The sequence below is a fragment of the Notolepis coatsorum genome, assembly GCF_963971535.1.
Source record: "Notolepis coatsorum genome assembly, chromosome: 4".
In the NCBI taxonomy this organism is placed as follows: domain Eukaryota; kingdom Metazoa; phylum Chordata; class Actinopteri; order Aulopiformes; family Paralepididae; genus Notolepis; species Notolepis coatsorum.
This window is the reverse complement of record NC_140168.1, coordinates 142812336-142828027: the sequence shown is the minus strand read 5'-3', so window position 1 is coordinate 142828027 and position 15692 is coordinate 142812336. Positions and strand designations below refer to the sequence as shown.

Here is a 15692-nt window from a genome sequence, read left to right as displayed (position 1 = left end):
ACAGTGGGGCTTCTTTGATGTGTACATAGTGTGCTGGCAGCTGTGGATGGAGGTGAAGGCTCATCTGTTCCTCTCTCTTCAGGTGATGGCGGGGAGGATGTGGGCTCCCAGTACCTGACGGGCTGCCTGGACAAGATCCAGGTACAAGGGAAGGATGTGGACCTGGACTTATCGGTCAAGGACAGATCTGTGTCCTCCCATAGCTGCCCTGCATAGGTCACGGAAGACGGCGTCCTCTACCTGGACAAGCCATTAGGCTTAGAGGCCTGTATCTACCGCTGTGCCCTTTAGTTTCAAGTTCTGTTTTATTTGTCACATATAAGGTACATGTACATTCAAGTGAAATGCTTGGTCTGTATGAGCCCTCCTGAGATTGTGCTTCATACAGTAAAAAAGTTAAAAGAATAAAGACCAAACACTATACAAAATATACAATATACAAAAACGAAAGTACAAAATGCAAACAAATGCAAAAATGAGGTAGAGATGTAGTGCAAATCTTTTAGTAATAAATAGATAAAAGTGTCCGACGGTCATATATATTAACTGCACTAGCAGTTGGTGCATAAAAAAACAAGTAAAACTATCAAAATGAACCAAATCAAGCACAATCTCGACGGAGCACACGGAGAGGCGGCCGAGCAGTGCGGCTCGATCTTTAGTCAAAACGGTGCATGAAAAGACACCATTGAAGTTTTTCCCCCATAGAAATAAAGGCGAGTGTAAGATCATAATGAAATACACAGTGCTCTACTTTACCTTTTTATCTACCGTTACAGTAAGAGTATAGGCTAGACTTGTATTTTTCTGGGGTATTTGCCTTAATGGTTTGCAATCAAAGCGAGTTCAATAGTTGTCTTTGGTGTTCGACGTAATCACACCTTTACATTTGATCAATAAACCACTGACGCTCACTGTACATAGTCTGACGTATTTTGCCAACGTATTCCTTGAAAATGTGCGACCTGAAATAAAAGGTGACCAACTTGTGTTGCTCTATTCTTTGTCCTGTGTTTTTTTCCAGACTGTATGACTGATTGTATTTCCAGACTGTGGGGGTGTTGGCACTTTCCTTCAGTGCGATATAGGTGACCACTCTTTCACTCTTTAAACAACAACATATTCGTCGATACAAGGCTCCTGTTCTTCAAACTGGTGGTTCAACCCCTGTGGTCTCTAGAAACAGGAGCACATCCATAAAGCCACCCAGCATTGGCCAGAATGGTGAACTTTCACATCAAAGATCTTTATTTTAATTTTTTTAAAGTGCCAATCTTGAAGATCTCCATTTCACGGTCTCAGAAAACGTAAGAAAACATAAATAAAATACTAATAGACCACAGTGAAAAAGGTGGTACATAATGTACGTTATGTCATAGCCAGGCCACGTGAGCGGATCGGCGCGGCCGAGAAATCCGCTCTTCGCTCTTTAAAGCTTGGTCCGCTCCGCTAATCGATCATGTTGACCCCGCCCCCAAGTCGCTCTCCGCTCGCTCCCCGCTCACCTTGAATCGAGCCCCGCGCCAGATCGCTCGGCAGATTTTTTTTTTTTTTTTGGAGCATGGTGTAAATTAGCTCAAACTACAACAGTCTACACCCCCTGGGCCCCTTAACAATTGTTTGTATTGAGCCGCATTGTAATTGTACCCATTCTGCAATGTTAAATAACGTTGTTTATCCATTCACTAGCTATATTAAGCGATGATAGGCTAGCCGAGCCACAATGCTATGGTCGCTGCCATTAACGTTAGCATGTAAGCTAACGTCAACAACAATGGCGTCGATACGTTTTCTAACAGGAGTGAGTGTGGGCGTCTCTACAGTGACAAAGCCTGAACCGGATATCACAGGTTCACCCTTCTCATTGGTTGAAAATGGCCTTCATGTTTGTACATCGCCATCTGTTGCTTTGGCATTGTACTGCATGTATATTACATCAACAGTGTTAAACCACTGTGAGCGACCTGGAGTGGATTGGAGCGGAGGAGAACTCTCGCTCCGGACGTCGCGCCGACCCATTTTAAAACCCACTCCTCGCTCACGTCAAAACCGCCCGCTCCGCGCCCCGCGCCGCTCATGCTCCGATCCGCTCACATGGCCTGGTCATAGCCATAAGTAATGTATAAATGGGTGATTATTTGATTTGGGGCATTTTCATGTCCCTGGGATATATTTGAAAGAAAAAAAAAATTCCAGATTTTTTATGCTATCATTGATTAGTATAATTAATTACTTACCTAGACTTAATTATTCAATTTAAAACATACATTTTTTATCTTATTTTTTGTTGTTTAATGTTGGAATTTGACCATTTTCACCATGTCCCAATCCAGAGTTTTAACGTTTGGTCTTGTATTTCTCTAGAAAAAACTATTAAAAAACAATACTTTTAGGTATATATTACTATAACTACATTCTACACAATGATTCTCTGCCAAATATTTAATTTAAGTACAATATGTGAAAAAAAATATATCAAAATAGGTTTGTCCCTTAATATCTGTGTCATTACCATCACGTTGAACTATTTGCAATACAATGAAGTGTTGGCTACGCCCCTTGCTTTGGTACCCATTACAACCTGTAGTTACAGTGGAGCACATGGCTGTCAGAGTGGAAGACTGACATTTTGATCACCAGGAATGTAAGATATTTTCACATTTACTTACTCATACTACAGAATATGTTTATTGTGTGTCATTACCAAACACACTATAATTTGATAATGCTTTTGAATCTTAGTCAAACTTCTTCATATTTGTAGGTACATTGAGTACATTGCTAGCTAGCTAAGAATTGAATATAAGCAAGTTTGATGTTATGCTAGCTGTTAGCTTAAAAGTAAGAAAATGTCATTACCATCACGGTCATTACCGCCACACGATGAAGTGTGGTGGTAATAACAACGTGTGGTGGTAATGACAAAGATATCTGTTTATAGCTCTTTTTTTTTGATAACATTACTTGTATGTATATGTATATGTAAATATATGTTGTGTCTCATTTATAACTGATATTTATATTTATTTATTTATTGGTTTTTGTATTTGTTTATGCTAGTGTCTTCACCATGGCACCTAAATCAACAGGCCAAAGGTCAAAATCATACAGAGACAGACTTAAAGATGATCCAGAACAATATCAAAGATACGTTCAAAAAGAAAAAGAGCGGTATAAAAAGAGAAAAGAGACGGGTAAGCTGCAATGCATATCTCAGCTGCCCAAATGCACACAAAGATATAAAAGGCATCAATGGCGAATCAATCAAAGAAACAAAAGAACAAACGATAAGCAAATATGAAATATGGATGACTACCTAACAGTGAATAGGCCACCAGTGTCACCAACACAACAACCTGAGCAACACAATGCTGTCCCTGTCCCTATTGCCAGATGTGAAAGTCCCAATCAGCCTACACCACAAGAAACCCCACAACAAAGAGGACGAAAAAAGGTGAACAGAAACAGAAGTAAAGTCTACAGAGATCTGTGTGAAGCCAACCTGATGTTGGAGAGCAAAACGAAATATGGAGAAATATAAAAAACGATATGAAAGACTGTCAAATAAGCTCAAACCACAAGAATCGCCACGATCAAAATCAAAACAACAAATGAAGTCAAAGAAATGTGATCTCAGGAAGACACTATATTGTTCCACAATACTCTAGTGTCAGAGCTGCGAGACACCAACACTAAAGAGAAGCAAGTAATTTCAAAGATTCTAAGGGGGGGAATTCTGAAAAAGTACAAGTTGGTGTATCTGGCTCAAAAGGAACTTGGATTCTCTGCAAAGATGATGCGGAAATACAGAAGAGGAACTGGACTTCAGAAGAAACATGCAACTCTGGGAATTGACGGTATCCCATCAGAAATGTACATTTCTTGCTGGGACATATTTGGACCCTTATTACTAAATATGATCTTATACTCAGTCAAAGAGGGGAGCTTCCATAAACACCAAAATATCGCACTCATTTCAGTTCTTCACAAAAAAGACAAAGACCCCACTGAGTGCGGTAGTTACCGACCTTTAAGCCTCCTCGGAACCAATGTCAAACTGTACTCTAAGATATTAGCCATCAGATTGCAAAAGCATATGACGTCTTTAGTTCATCCGGACCAAACAGGCTTCATAAAAGGTCGCCTGATCAATGATAACATAAGGCGAATACTGCACGTACTAGATGCAGACAAAGAGGACACCACACCTAAGGCGATGCTATCCCTGGATGCTATGAAAGCATTTGACAGGTTGGAATGGTCGTTTCTATGGGCAGTATTAGAAAGGATGGGGTTAGGAAAAGGATTCATTGATATGATTAAAGTACTATACAAGGACCCATCGGCCAGGATTACAACAGGTACATTCATCTCCGATATCTTTCCGGTATCACGCTCTGCCAGACAGGGTTGCCCTCTTAGTCCCGGACTATTCGATCTATCATTAGAACCTTTAGCACAATTTATAAGACAATCCCAACACATAGAACCAATAGTAATCAAGGGCACACAACATAAAATTAGTTTATATGCGGACGACGTAATATTGTTCATGCAAAACCCCAACAACACATTGCTGCATATACTCAAGTTGATAGAGAACTTTGGTGATTTATCGGGATTTAAAATAAATTGGCCGAAGTCGGCTTTTCTTCCTCTTAACATCCGTGCAAAAAAAGACACAACCCTCCCAGGTGCGATACCCATGGTCAAACATTTTAGATGCTTGGGTGTGGAAATATTTCCCACCATAAGACAAACGGTGAAGCACAATTACACAAAAATACAGAACAAAATCAAAGACGACCTGGACAGGTGGGCAAAACTTAAAAACAGGCAAGGGTATCAATAGTTAAAATGGATGTATTACCAAGAATCAATTTCTTCAGCTCAATGCTTCCGTTACCTCCTCCAGAGGGCTACTGGAAAAGATTACAAACCTCCACATACAAATTTATTTGGAATAACAAACCACCTCGCATAAAAAGATCCACCGCACAGAGAAATAAAGCAGACGGTGGCATGGCAGTTCCAGATTTTTTACAATATTTTAAGGCTTTCACATTAAGACCATTGAAAATATGGTTTGACCCCCAGGCTTTGGTATCTTGGAGAGAATTAGAAGAAAACATAGTAGCCCCACAGAGACTGAAAGACATAGCACACACTAAACTTTCAATCAAGCACTGTGAGCGGGAATTTGGCCCCATAATTACCCATGCAATCAGAACATGGCGGGAAACACAAAAGAAATATCCTAACCCTCAAGAATGGCATAATCACACTCCCATATTCAATAACAATGCACTCTTAATGGGAAAACGCCCTATAAGATTCACTATATGGGAAGAGCAAGGCATACACTCATTAGGGGATATTTTTAATAACCAGGGCCTCTGTAGTTATGTCGAAATATGCACAAAGTTTAACCTCACCGAGTCCACATGGCTTTTTTACATACAGTTACGACTTTGTCTGAGGTCTCACGGTGTTCCATTACTCATACCAATTGAACACCACAGATACCACAAATTTTTCTATGAAAGAGAAACATTGGGAGGTTTTGTATCAGGTTTTTATTATCAATTACTAACGTCCTCGTATGAAACCCTTCAACTAGACACTGTCTGGAGGAGGGATATACCAGACCTGGAAAATGACTTTGATTGGCAAGGAGCCTGGGCAAATGTCCGACTTACATCAAGGAACCCGGATCATCAACAAATCAATCTGAACTATATTCACAGGACATACTTGACTCCTATAAGGCTGTGCAAAATGGGGCTTAAACAAGACTCCAAATGCTCCCAATGTACAAACGGGGACGAAGGAACATTTATTCACATGTATTGGGACTGCCCACCAGTTAAAGCATTCTGGAAAGATGTGTCCCAACAATTATCAATACTCGTATCTTGGAATATACCTGTACACCCCTCGGTATTACTATTGAATGATGTTTTTGAGTTTGCAGTGAATCCACAATTAAAGAGATTGGTTTTATCGGGTATCACAGTAGCTAAAAAACTGATCGCATCACGCTGGTTTCAACCGGAAAAAATTTGCCGGAAAGTGTGGTTTCTTACATATCTCGATGTGATATATCAAGAAATATCTACAGCAAGAATTCTGGGTCTCAATGAATCCAAAATGTCAATGTGGGTAGAAGTGGTGGAGAGAATAAAAGCTAGCTTATAATGGTAGTGTCTGGTTAGGAGTGAGGGATAATGGAGGTACTATCCAAGAGGGGGTCCGAGAGGGGGGGGTTCGAGCTGGAGCATATGTGTGTAGGGTTTTAGAAAATAGGTATTAGGGGTATATTCTATACTAACATTTATATAATTGTAATTTCGCTGGATATACACTGTATACGGTTAAAATGTTATTATAGACTATTTTTGTTTTATCTTGTTTCTGTACTTGCATGTATTTTAACCACCTTTACTGAAAGTTTCATTATGCATTGTGTGTTGAGTACTGACTTTTAATAATTTTTGTTCTGCAATAATAAAAAAAATATATATATAAAAAAATAAAAAGAAGAAACATGCAAATGCATTGCCTCTCTCTACCAGGACAAAAGTCAAAGAGTTTCTGGAACGTGATGATAACTCACGGGCAACAACAGGGAAGAGAGACACATTGACGCAGAAGAAAGTGAAAATGCAAAAGCGCTTTCGGAATGAAACGTACAGTCTTTGGCGGAAATTCAAGAATGAACATCCACAGCTCAAGATTTCCTATAGTAAGTTATGGAAAACCTGCCCATTTTGGATAGTGAGGCCAACCGTCCGTGATAGGGACACATGCTTGTGTAAAACACATGCAAACACTCAACTGATGGCTGACAAACTGCTCCATCACAAAGTGCTAAAGACTAGCAACATTAAGGGCTGGAGAATGGATTGCACAGTGCTAGTTGCACCCTACTTACAATTCATTATAAATCGAAAATGGGGGACCTGGTGTAAACAAGACGAAAGTATTTCTCTGGTCTGCATCCCCTTAACAATTGTGTGTATTGAGCCTTACTGTATTGTACCCATTCTGCAATCTGTTAATAACAGTTTCAATCAGTTAAGACTGAGGAGATGGTGTTTGACCCCAGAGGTGTTGGGGACCACAGGCCTGTGGTCATCCACACACAGTCCATCTCGCCGGTCTCTTCATATAAATATCTTGTGATTTTTGTCGATAACACACTAACCTGGAACACCCATGTAGATAGCCTGTGTAGCAGACTACAACAACGACTGCACTTTCTACGTCGCCTTAGAGTTCATGGTGTAGATAAAAAATGTTTGTTACTTTGTTTGTTTGTTAACTATCGAATAACTGATATTTGGTTGTTATATTATCGATATTCGATAACCGATATTTGGGTTTTTTGGGTATACTATTATATTATACTAGTATATTTGTGTATACTATTCTAATGTGGTGTTGCCAGGCATCCTGCTGTGCAGGTACTTTACTAGACATGTTGTGTAGGCTATTATTGTTAGGCCGATTTATTGTGTTCTTATTTTGTTATATAGGATGGCCTAAAGATGTGTTTCCTGTTTATGTTCATTAATATGCATTAAGTTATGTATTTGTCAACTTGTCAATGCAATTAAACTTTCAAATTTAGTTCTGCCTTCTTGTCTATTCTCAGTCCTTGCCCCACAATGTTGGAATGAACTACCCACCCCAGTTAGGACAGCCGAAACCCATCCAATCTTTCGCTGTCGACTAAAGACGCAATTCTTCAATCATTATCTGAAATCAAAATCTTGTCTTCTTTTTAAGATTTTCCCATTAAAAGTTTTAAAACACATGGTGACAACCAACCCCATAGTGTGTGACAACCATCCCCATGATGGGGTTGGTTGTCACAATGTGTCAGAGTGTCTTTGATAGGTGATTAACTCTTTGTTACAATACTTTGGAAAATGAGAGGGATACACATTTCAAGCCAACATCTTAAGCTTCAATTTAATGTAGGAATGACTATTGAAAGATGTTTTGATTATGAGCAATTCACACTAGAGTAAAAAGTGTGACAACGTCCCCCGTTCTCCCCTAATATGGTATAGAATGGAAATTGTGCTGGTCCCAGAGCCCCAACTGATTACTAAAAGACATATGATGCTCAATGCCTCTGTCTGGAAACAAGTATGCTCCCTCATGGAGAAGAAGATGTAGGCATGTTAAAAGAACAAACCTCTTACTGTTAAAGTATGTTGTTTGAAACCATAAAGGTTGTCAGTGTTTTTTTTAGATGGTTTCTTAGATGTTCCTATCCTGTTGTAACAGTTGTTGATAATACCTATGATTCTGATGTTGTGTTACTGTATCCATGAATGAAATTCAATAAATCTATCTAAATGTCATTCCCATCACATTTTGTCATTACCACAACAGTACGTCATTACCAACACACGACATATTTCTTAACAAATTTGTAACAAATAGTTTAAATCTGACATTTTCCTACATGTTTTCCTATATTACAAGCCCTCCCTTAACATTTTATGTATGAAAAACAAGAGTCATGGACCTGTTGTTGTAGTAATTGTATCTTTCTTGACAGGATCTAGCAATATATTTAAAAGGCTGCATATCTAAAGATCTAAAGCATGTTTAAATTCAAGTAAAATATTTCAAACCACTAATACATCAGAAGTAAGGTATAATGTTACATAAATGCTACACAAATGTTTTACTTTTTTTTTTTACATTTTAAAGAGTTATTTGGTAACATGATGGTAATGACAATGTTCTCTGACATTCTAGGAAAAGTGTTAAATATATTAAATTCCATAAAGTGATGTTTACAACAATGTTCATATTATGATTCCTGACAAAATGACTATAAAGCTTAATTGATCATTTAAGGTGTTATGCAATTTTATTTTTGATAAATAGATTTTCCCAAAAGTGCCCAAAATCAAATAAACGCCCATTTACGTTGTTGTATAAGTAATTACAATGCCTGTTTTGTATCTGCATTGCGGTCGTGGGCGAGTGCTCACACCACTACACTAACCTACCATGATACACACACAGCAATATTATGAATATGTACAGACACATTGTACATTTTTGATACGTAAATATATGACTATATACTGTATATATATATAAATTATATCTATATACTATATATATATATATATACACTTCATAATACTTGGTAATGCTGCAAGGGCTCTCATCAGTGGGCCATAGGCCATAGTAAGTCATACTGGCCAGCAGTGTAACTAGTAAGAGTAGGTAAGGGATATGTACAGATATAGATATAGTAACTATTTACAGATATGTAAAAGGATTATATGCAGGTATGTACAGACAGATGTGGGGTGACAGTGGTTCAGGAGGTAGAGCAGTTGTCTGGTAATCCGGAGGCTCCCGGTTCGATTCCCACTCCTCCCAGGCAGCATGTCGAAGTGTCCTTGAGCAAGACACTTAACCCCTAACTTCTCCAGATGAGCATGTTGGCACCATGCATGGTCGCCTCTGCCGTCGGTGTGTGAATGGGTCAAATGTGAGGAAGAAATTGTAAAGTGCTTTGGATAATAGCGCTATATAAATGCACCATTTAGATAAAGATATGGCAAGAATATAGTATACACAGCATTATTGTACATGCTATCATACAGTTATAGAAGTAAAAGTAGCCTACTTTCCAACAATCAGACCAACAATGCTTGTGTCTGTTCTGCTCAGAATTAGTTTTACTGTAAATTACAAAAATGTGATTGTACTCAGTTCTCTTATGGCCAAAAAGAAAGAAAATAATCAAATATAGGTAGCTAGCCTACATGCTTTTGAAAAATACAAAAATATTAAAAAAAAATAAAATAAAAAAGACTCGATTATAGTAATAATACTACATGTAATTTCCTCCTCTCTTTCTGTGTATTATTGTGACAGTTTGATTAGTCATTGACTTTGCACCCTCTAGTGGTGCAGGCCGTGATTGACAGTAGTGACTGAGGGCCTGAGTGCCTACCAAAACCACAGTCCGTGTTACAGAACACATCCTATTATTAATACCATAATATTACAAATAATGTTAAAGGAAAAATGCCGTCGTGATTTATGGGACGAGGAGGGAGGCATTGGAATGTGCCAGAGAGAGAGAGTGAGTCGTGAGTGAGAGAGAGAGGGCGCAAACAAAATGCCACACCGCCACTTGTTTTTCGACCTTCCGCCGTCACCGTAAAAAAATGGGCGCGGTTTCAGCGTCTGTTTAACTTCCTGTCTATGTGCATCATGTCTATGACTTGGGGGGGAAACATGCACTTTAGAATCACCAGAAAGGCTTTCGAAATAGTGAAATGCCACGTTGGCCTCAATATTTTCAAAACAAATGATATAAAAAGGTTATGAAATGAACAAGAGTGTGGTCAAATATGTCATAAAAATGGAGCTCAACGCATACATTTGATGGTAGAAATCCGTTTGTTTCCCCCATACAAAGATGGCGGCGGTCTCGTGACGTCAGAGTGTCTTCGAGACAACGCAAAAAGCCGAGAACAACTATCATCCTAACTGTCGCAAAGCCGTTCGTGTCGTGAAACACGTCGCCGCCCAGCAGCAGCAGAAAGATGGCGGCCGAGCTGCACCCGCGCAGCGGAAAACTGATCGGCCTGTCGAACTCGAACCGGACCGCGCAGCGCAACCAGCCCGTCCAGGAGTTCAACCACGGCTTGGTGCTGAGCGGGGAGCCGCTGAGGGACCGCGATGTGTTCACCGTGCGCATCGACAAGAAGGTAAATAAAACGGACCTGTCCTGTCACTGGAGTCGTGGGTTAGAGAGCGGCCGGAATGCAGAGCGGGGTCTTGTTGTCCGCAGTGTGTGTGTGTGTGTGTGTGCGTGTGTGTGTGTATGTGCGCGCGCGCGTGCGTGTGTGTGGGGGGGGGGGGCTGCCTACCCGTTGCCAGGGCGTCGGTTGCTCCATCAATATATCAAATGTATATACTCTCTTTCATAGACTCTTCTTGTATCACAAACAGTGCTGTATTTGCAAATCTGGTATGTCATAAATGTATCTGTAGCAGTACTGTCTATCTGTATGTCATGATGAATTGAAAATGGGGGACCCTGATGTAAACAAGACGAAAGTCTTTCTCTGGTCTGCATCTCCTTAACAATTGTGTGCATTGAGCCGTACTGTATTGTACCCATTCTGCAATCTGTTAATACAATTTTCAATCAATAAATCAATAAAGACTCCTGTAGCCCCCCTGATCTCACTAAAGCACATCCTCACATTTTAATTGATCATCCCTGTACCTGTCTGCTGCTGGAACGGGTAGCTAGTAGAGCTAATTAGCAGAGCTAGCAGCCTGGCTGGGAGACTTGGTTAGCATTTCTGCAAGGTGCTTTGTCGTGTGTGTACTGTATGTATGTATGTATGTATGTGTAGGAGGAGGGAGTCTTGTTTATTGATTTTGCACATCAACGGTCTGGTGATAATAATAAGCTAGTAGCTAGGTTGTTTTTGTTTTTGTTTTTATTGGGACGACTAGTTGCCCATGGCAGCCTCTCTCTCTGACTGTCAGTGTCAATGGTACTAGCTGCAGTGACAACAAGCTCTTGCTAGCATTAAGCTAACTCCGGCTAACGGGGCTAAATCAATGAGGAGCAGGAGACTGTGTTGTGCACAGAACAGTATTGAGCTAAGTGAGCTGTGTTGTTGTTGCACTTGCACGGCTCTCCCCCGCCTCGATGTGTGTGGAGATGGTCAGTGCTTTGTGTGTGTGTATGACAAGACATTGTCACATCAACACGACCCGGTGCATGTTCAGTGGTCAACCATAACAGCCCCCTTGTTGTCCACACACACGTCATCATGATTCAATCACGAATGATATAACCGCACAGGTAGCTGTTGATGATGAGGCCAGAATCTTCTTAGATTCACCGGCCTTGCATTATTATAGCATCGGGTCGAGTTTGACCTCTACATGTCTCTAATGAGGTACGTACATCCAAAGCATTAACCGTTGTGGTGATGGAAAGTCATTTATCATTGCGTCAGACGGAGGAGAGTAGCTACCGCCTACCCTTCAGTGCCTGGACAACACTGCTGTAAAATCACATGGGCAGTTTTATCCCGTGCCAGTTGTGTTCATAGTAGTAGTTAGTTACCTATTTATCTATCAATCTATCTTTAGAGATGTCTTGCGTCGTGTGTGTGTGCTCACTGTATGCGTCTGTGGTGGTGGGTCTTGCTTTATCCTTGCCATACCAGCACAGTACTCTGTGCTCACTATCTCCATGATCCAGCTACAGGACCAGATTGCTGGCCTGTTTGCAGCCTGCTGGGTTTGTAAACAACATGCAGACTCTTGCACCTGTGGTTCGTTGGCAGAGGGCACTGTTTTTCTCAGACCCACCATGGCATGTAGATGCCAACGCTGTGCCAAGTGAATCACCCACTCTTTAAATCGCAGCATTCACATGATTGAACACTGCTGTGCACCCCCCCCCCCCCTCCCTAGGCACCGCTTTTATCATCCAGAAAAGCTACCAGATAATGTAGCGCATGTGAAAAAGCATTGGGCCACACACAGCTAGATGATCGGCTTGTACAGAACATTCCCGTCCATCCCTTATGGCACTCAATGACCCGATTCAACCTCCCACTCGCTAAAATAGTCTCATGACTCATGTCCAATGTCACCACATGCATCAGATCTGTAATGGCTATAGGCTCAGTCCGCTGTCCATAATTGCATGGCTGCGATCAATACTCTCCCTGCTGTAAGTGGCGACTGGCCTGGCATGGCTGCCCCATGGTGTGTATTGAAATCTATCGAGCTTGTAACGGTTTGAAAGAGTGCCGGGGTGCCAGTGGGGTCGGGGGTCTGATGATGAGCGTGTTGTCAAACCATTACAAAGGGTGCATGTATCAAAATACCTTGTATGTACGACGTCTCATGACCCCTTTCACTACACACTACGGAACTGTCTGTAGTGGGCGGCTGGGTGGCGCAGCGGAGATTGCGCTCGTCACCAATGCAAGAGACTCCGGTCTCGAATCCGGGTGTCGGCATTGCCTCCGGCTTGGGCCGGCTGTCATACTGGCTCAATTGGCAGAGTCAGCGGGCGGAAGTCGATGGGTGGTAGTCTGGACGTTGTGGACAGCGACTCCTACAGGTCGGCTGGGGCGCCTGCACAGCAGAGACAGGAAATAGCGGGGGTAGTGTGAGCCTCCCACACGTTACACCTCGCCAATGAGAGTCCACGCTGGCAGGTGAAAAGATGTGACAGGCTGCCTCCTCGTGTACCGGAGGGGACACGTGATGCAAGGCTTCTATCCTCCCTACAACCGACCAGTGGGGGGCATATGCGAGCAACGTTCAAGACAGGGGAGGGGAGAATTAGAAACACGAAATTGGGATGGGAGAAAAATAGAAAATAAGGAGAAAAAGTGGATACAAAAAAAGAACTGTGTAGTGAAAGGGTTAACCTTCTGCATTGTCCCAGTGAAAGGGTTAACCCTTTGGTAGTGTGGTAGTGAAAGGGTTAAACACGTCACACTGTCGCAGTATAAACCAGGTCCACACACAAAACAAATCACACAACCACATCTGTTTTTAAATGCACAAAGTATCTTCCAGTAGAACAAATGGTCGAAAAGAAACAATAAAAAAAAAGCTCTGTTCCAGGATCTCTCAGAGATAAGTGAGTGAACATGGCGGTCGTGGTTGTCACTGAGGAGAACGAGCGAATAAACGGGTTTGTTTGAAGAGCATCTCGTCTTCCTGGGTGGGATGTTGTCATCGGTGAGCTGTTGCTATTGGGCCTGGGGTCTAGAGTTACCAAGTATAGAAGATGTTATTGGTCTACTTGGATCATAATGAGTGATACATGTAGCTCTGCTTGAAATAGGCTATTTCCTCATCGATTCTAGGCTACCGTATGTGCATGGATTTTGCATGTCGGTCGTCGGACCTTATAGGATGTTTATTTGACGTGGTGCTCAGTCCTCTCAGCAACGCAAACCAATGCAAAGGTTCCCAGAGTCCCCCGGAAGTTGTCCGATTTGTGGTTGAGATCATCGTGTAGATTCCCAGTAGGACTTGGCATTTCTGTATCCTCTGGCATGGCTAACCAATAGCTGTACTTCTAGAGAGAGATAGAGATGGAGGCAGGGAGCCTCTCTCTCTCTCTCTCTGGCTTGGAAACTCAATACATTTCAGTCCATGATGCCTAAATGGATGAGGATCAGAAGTGTGCGACTGCTGCTGTGTGTGTAGTGTGAGTGTGTGAGAGAGATGGATGAGTCAGTCAAGCAGGTCACATCACTGAAAGCAGTGACTGTATATTCTGGGAGGTGAAAGTGTAGCCCATGTGTCGGAAGCGCTGACGGAACCCGTCCTGGTTGGGTTGGGAACGGTGTGGGAAAGGAACCCAACCTGAGTGTGACATGAGAGAAGAAATGGCAGCAGTGTGAGAATTATGGATTAATAAATCATGTTTTGATTTTTACAACAATCGTTCCCAGTAGGACTTGGCATTTTTGTACCCTTTGGCATGGCTTTATCCAATAGCTGTACTTCTAGAGCGACATAGAGACAGAGGCAGGGAGCTTCGAGAGAGAGCGAGGTGGAGAGACATAAGGTGAGAGGTGGAGAGAGATGGGAAGAAATACAGAAGAAGAGAGACAGGCAGAGGGAGAGAGAGACATAGAGAGGTAGAGAGACAGGGAGAGTAGAGAGAGATGGGAAGAAAGACAGGGAGAGTATCTTGAGAGAGAGACATAGGTAGAGGTATAGGGAGAGTAGGTAGAGAGATGAGAAGAAAGACAGTGGAAGAGAGACGAGGGGAGAGAGACTGGCAGAGGGAGAGCCTCGAGTCTAGAGAGAAAATGAGGCAGAGAGAGAGAGAGACACAGATTAGAGACTCGACTATACAGTTGCATAAGTGGGTGAGATGAGGAGGGAGATCTCCTGTCTTCTCCAAACCCTGTGGGCCGGCGGCCGGGCTGTGTTACTATTACATCTGTTAACCCAGATCCCTGGTGCTCGTGGTAGTAGCACACTGCCTTACATACAGCCTCAGCACCACTAGCAGCACCACTAGCAGCACCCGCTGTCACGGAGCAGGGGAGGACACCCGCCGAGGAGGATGAGAGACGCGCGGGACGAGACCTAGAGGGTTAGAGCGAGGCTTGGAAATAGTTGAAACGCTCCTTCAGACATGACTGCAAAGATAGAGGGTGGGTTGGGTGGTGTTATTGAAGAGAAGTGGAGGGTGAAAAACGAATAATAAAAATAATGATGTACAATAATGCTGTGTGTGTATATATATATATATCCCAATCCATATCTGTCTGAATATACCTGCATAATCCTTCTATATACCTATCCTACTTATGCACCTGTACAATAATGCTGTATATACCGTATATATATATATATATATATATATATATATATATATATATATATATCTATCCACATCTGTCTGTACATGCCTGCATATAATCCTTTTAGATATCTGTAGATACTATATATCTATACATACTGTATCCCTTACCTACTCTTACTATTTACGCTGCTGGCCAGTATGACTACTACCATACCTTTACTTTATACCTGTATCACTGTACATATTAATACTACAACTTTATGCATCACTATTACTCCAGTAGTACTCATTTATATATTTTTTACCCAGTTTACTCACCTGT

At 41.7% G+C, this 15692-nt stretch overlaps 1 protein-coding gene across 1 annotated transcript in view; it reads left to right on the top strand.

The window, feature by feature from the left end:
• Positions 1-10595: 10595 nt before the first annotated feature.
• The window catches only part of neurl4 (neuralized E3 ubiquitin protein ligase 4), a gene marked incomplete at its 5' end in the record, with an annotated part of 128137 nt that continues 123040 nt past the window's right edge, over positions 10596-15692 (top strand). The window contains 1 exon segment of the mRNA XM_084311773.1: positions 10596-10760. Within this exon segment, the coding sequence (XP_084167899.1) occupies positions 10596-10760 (165 nt within the window).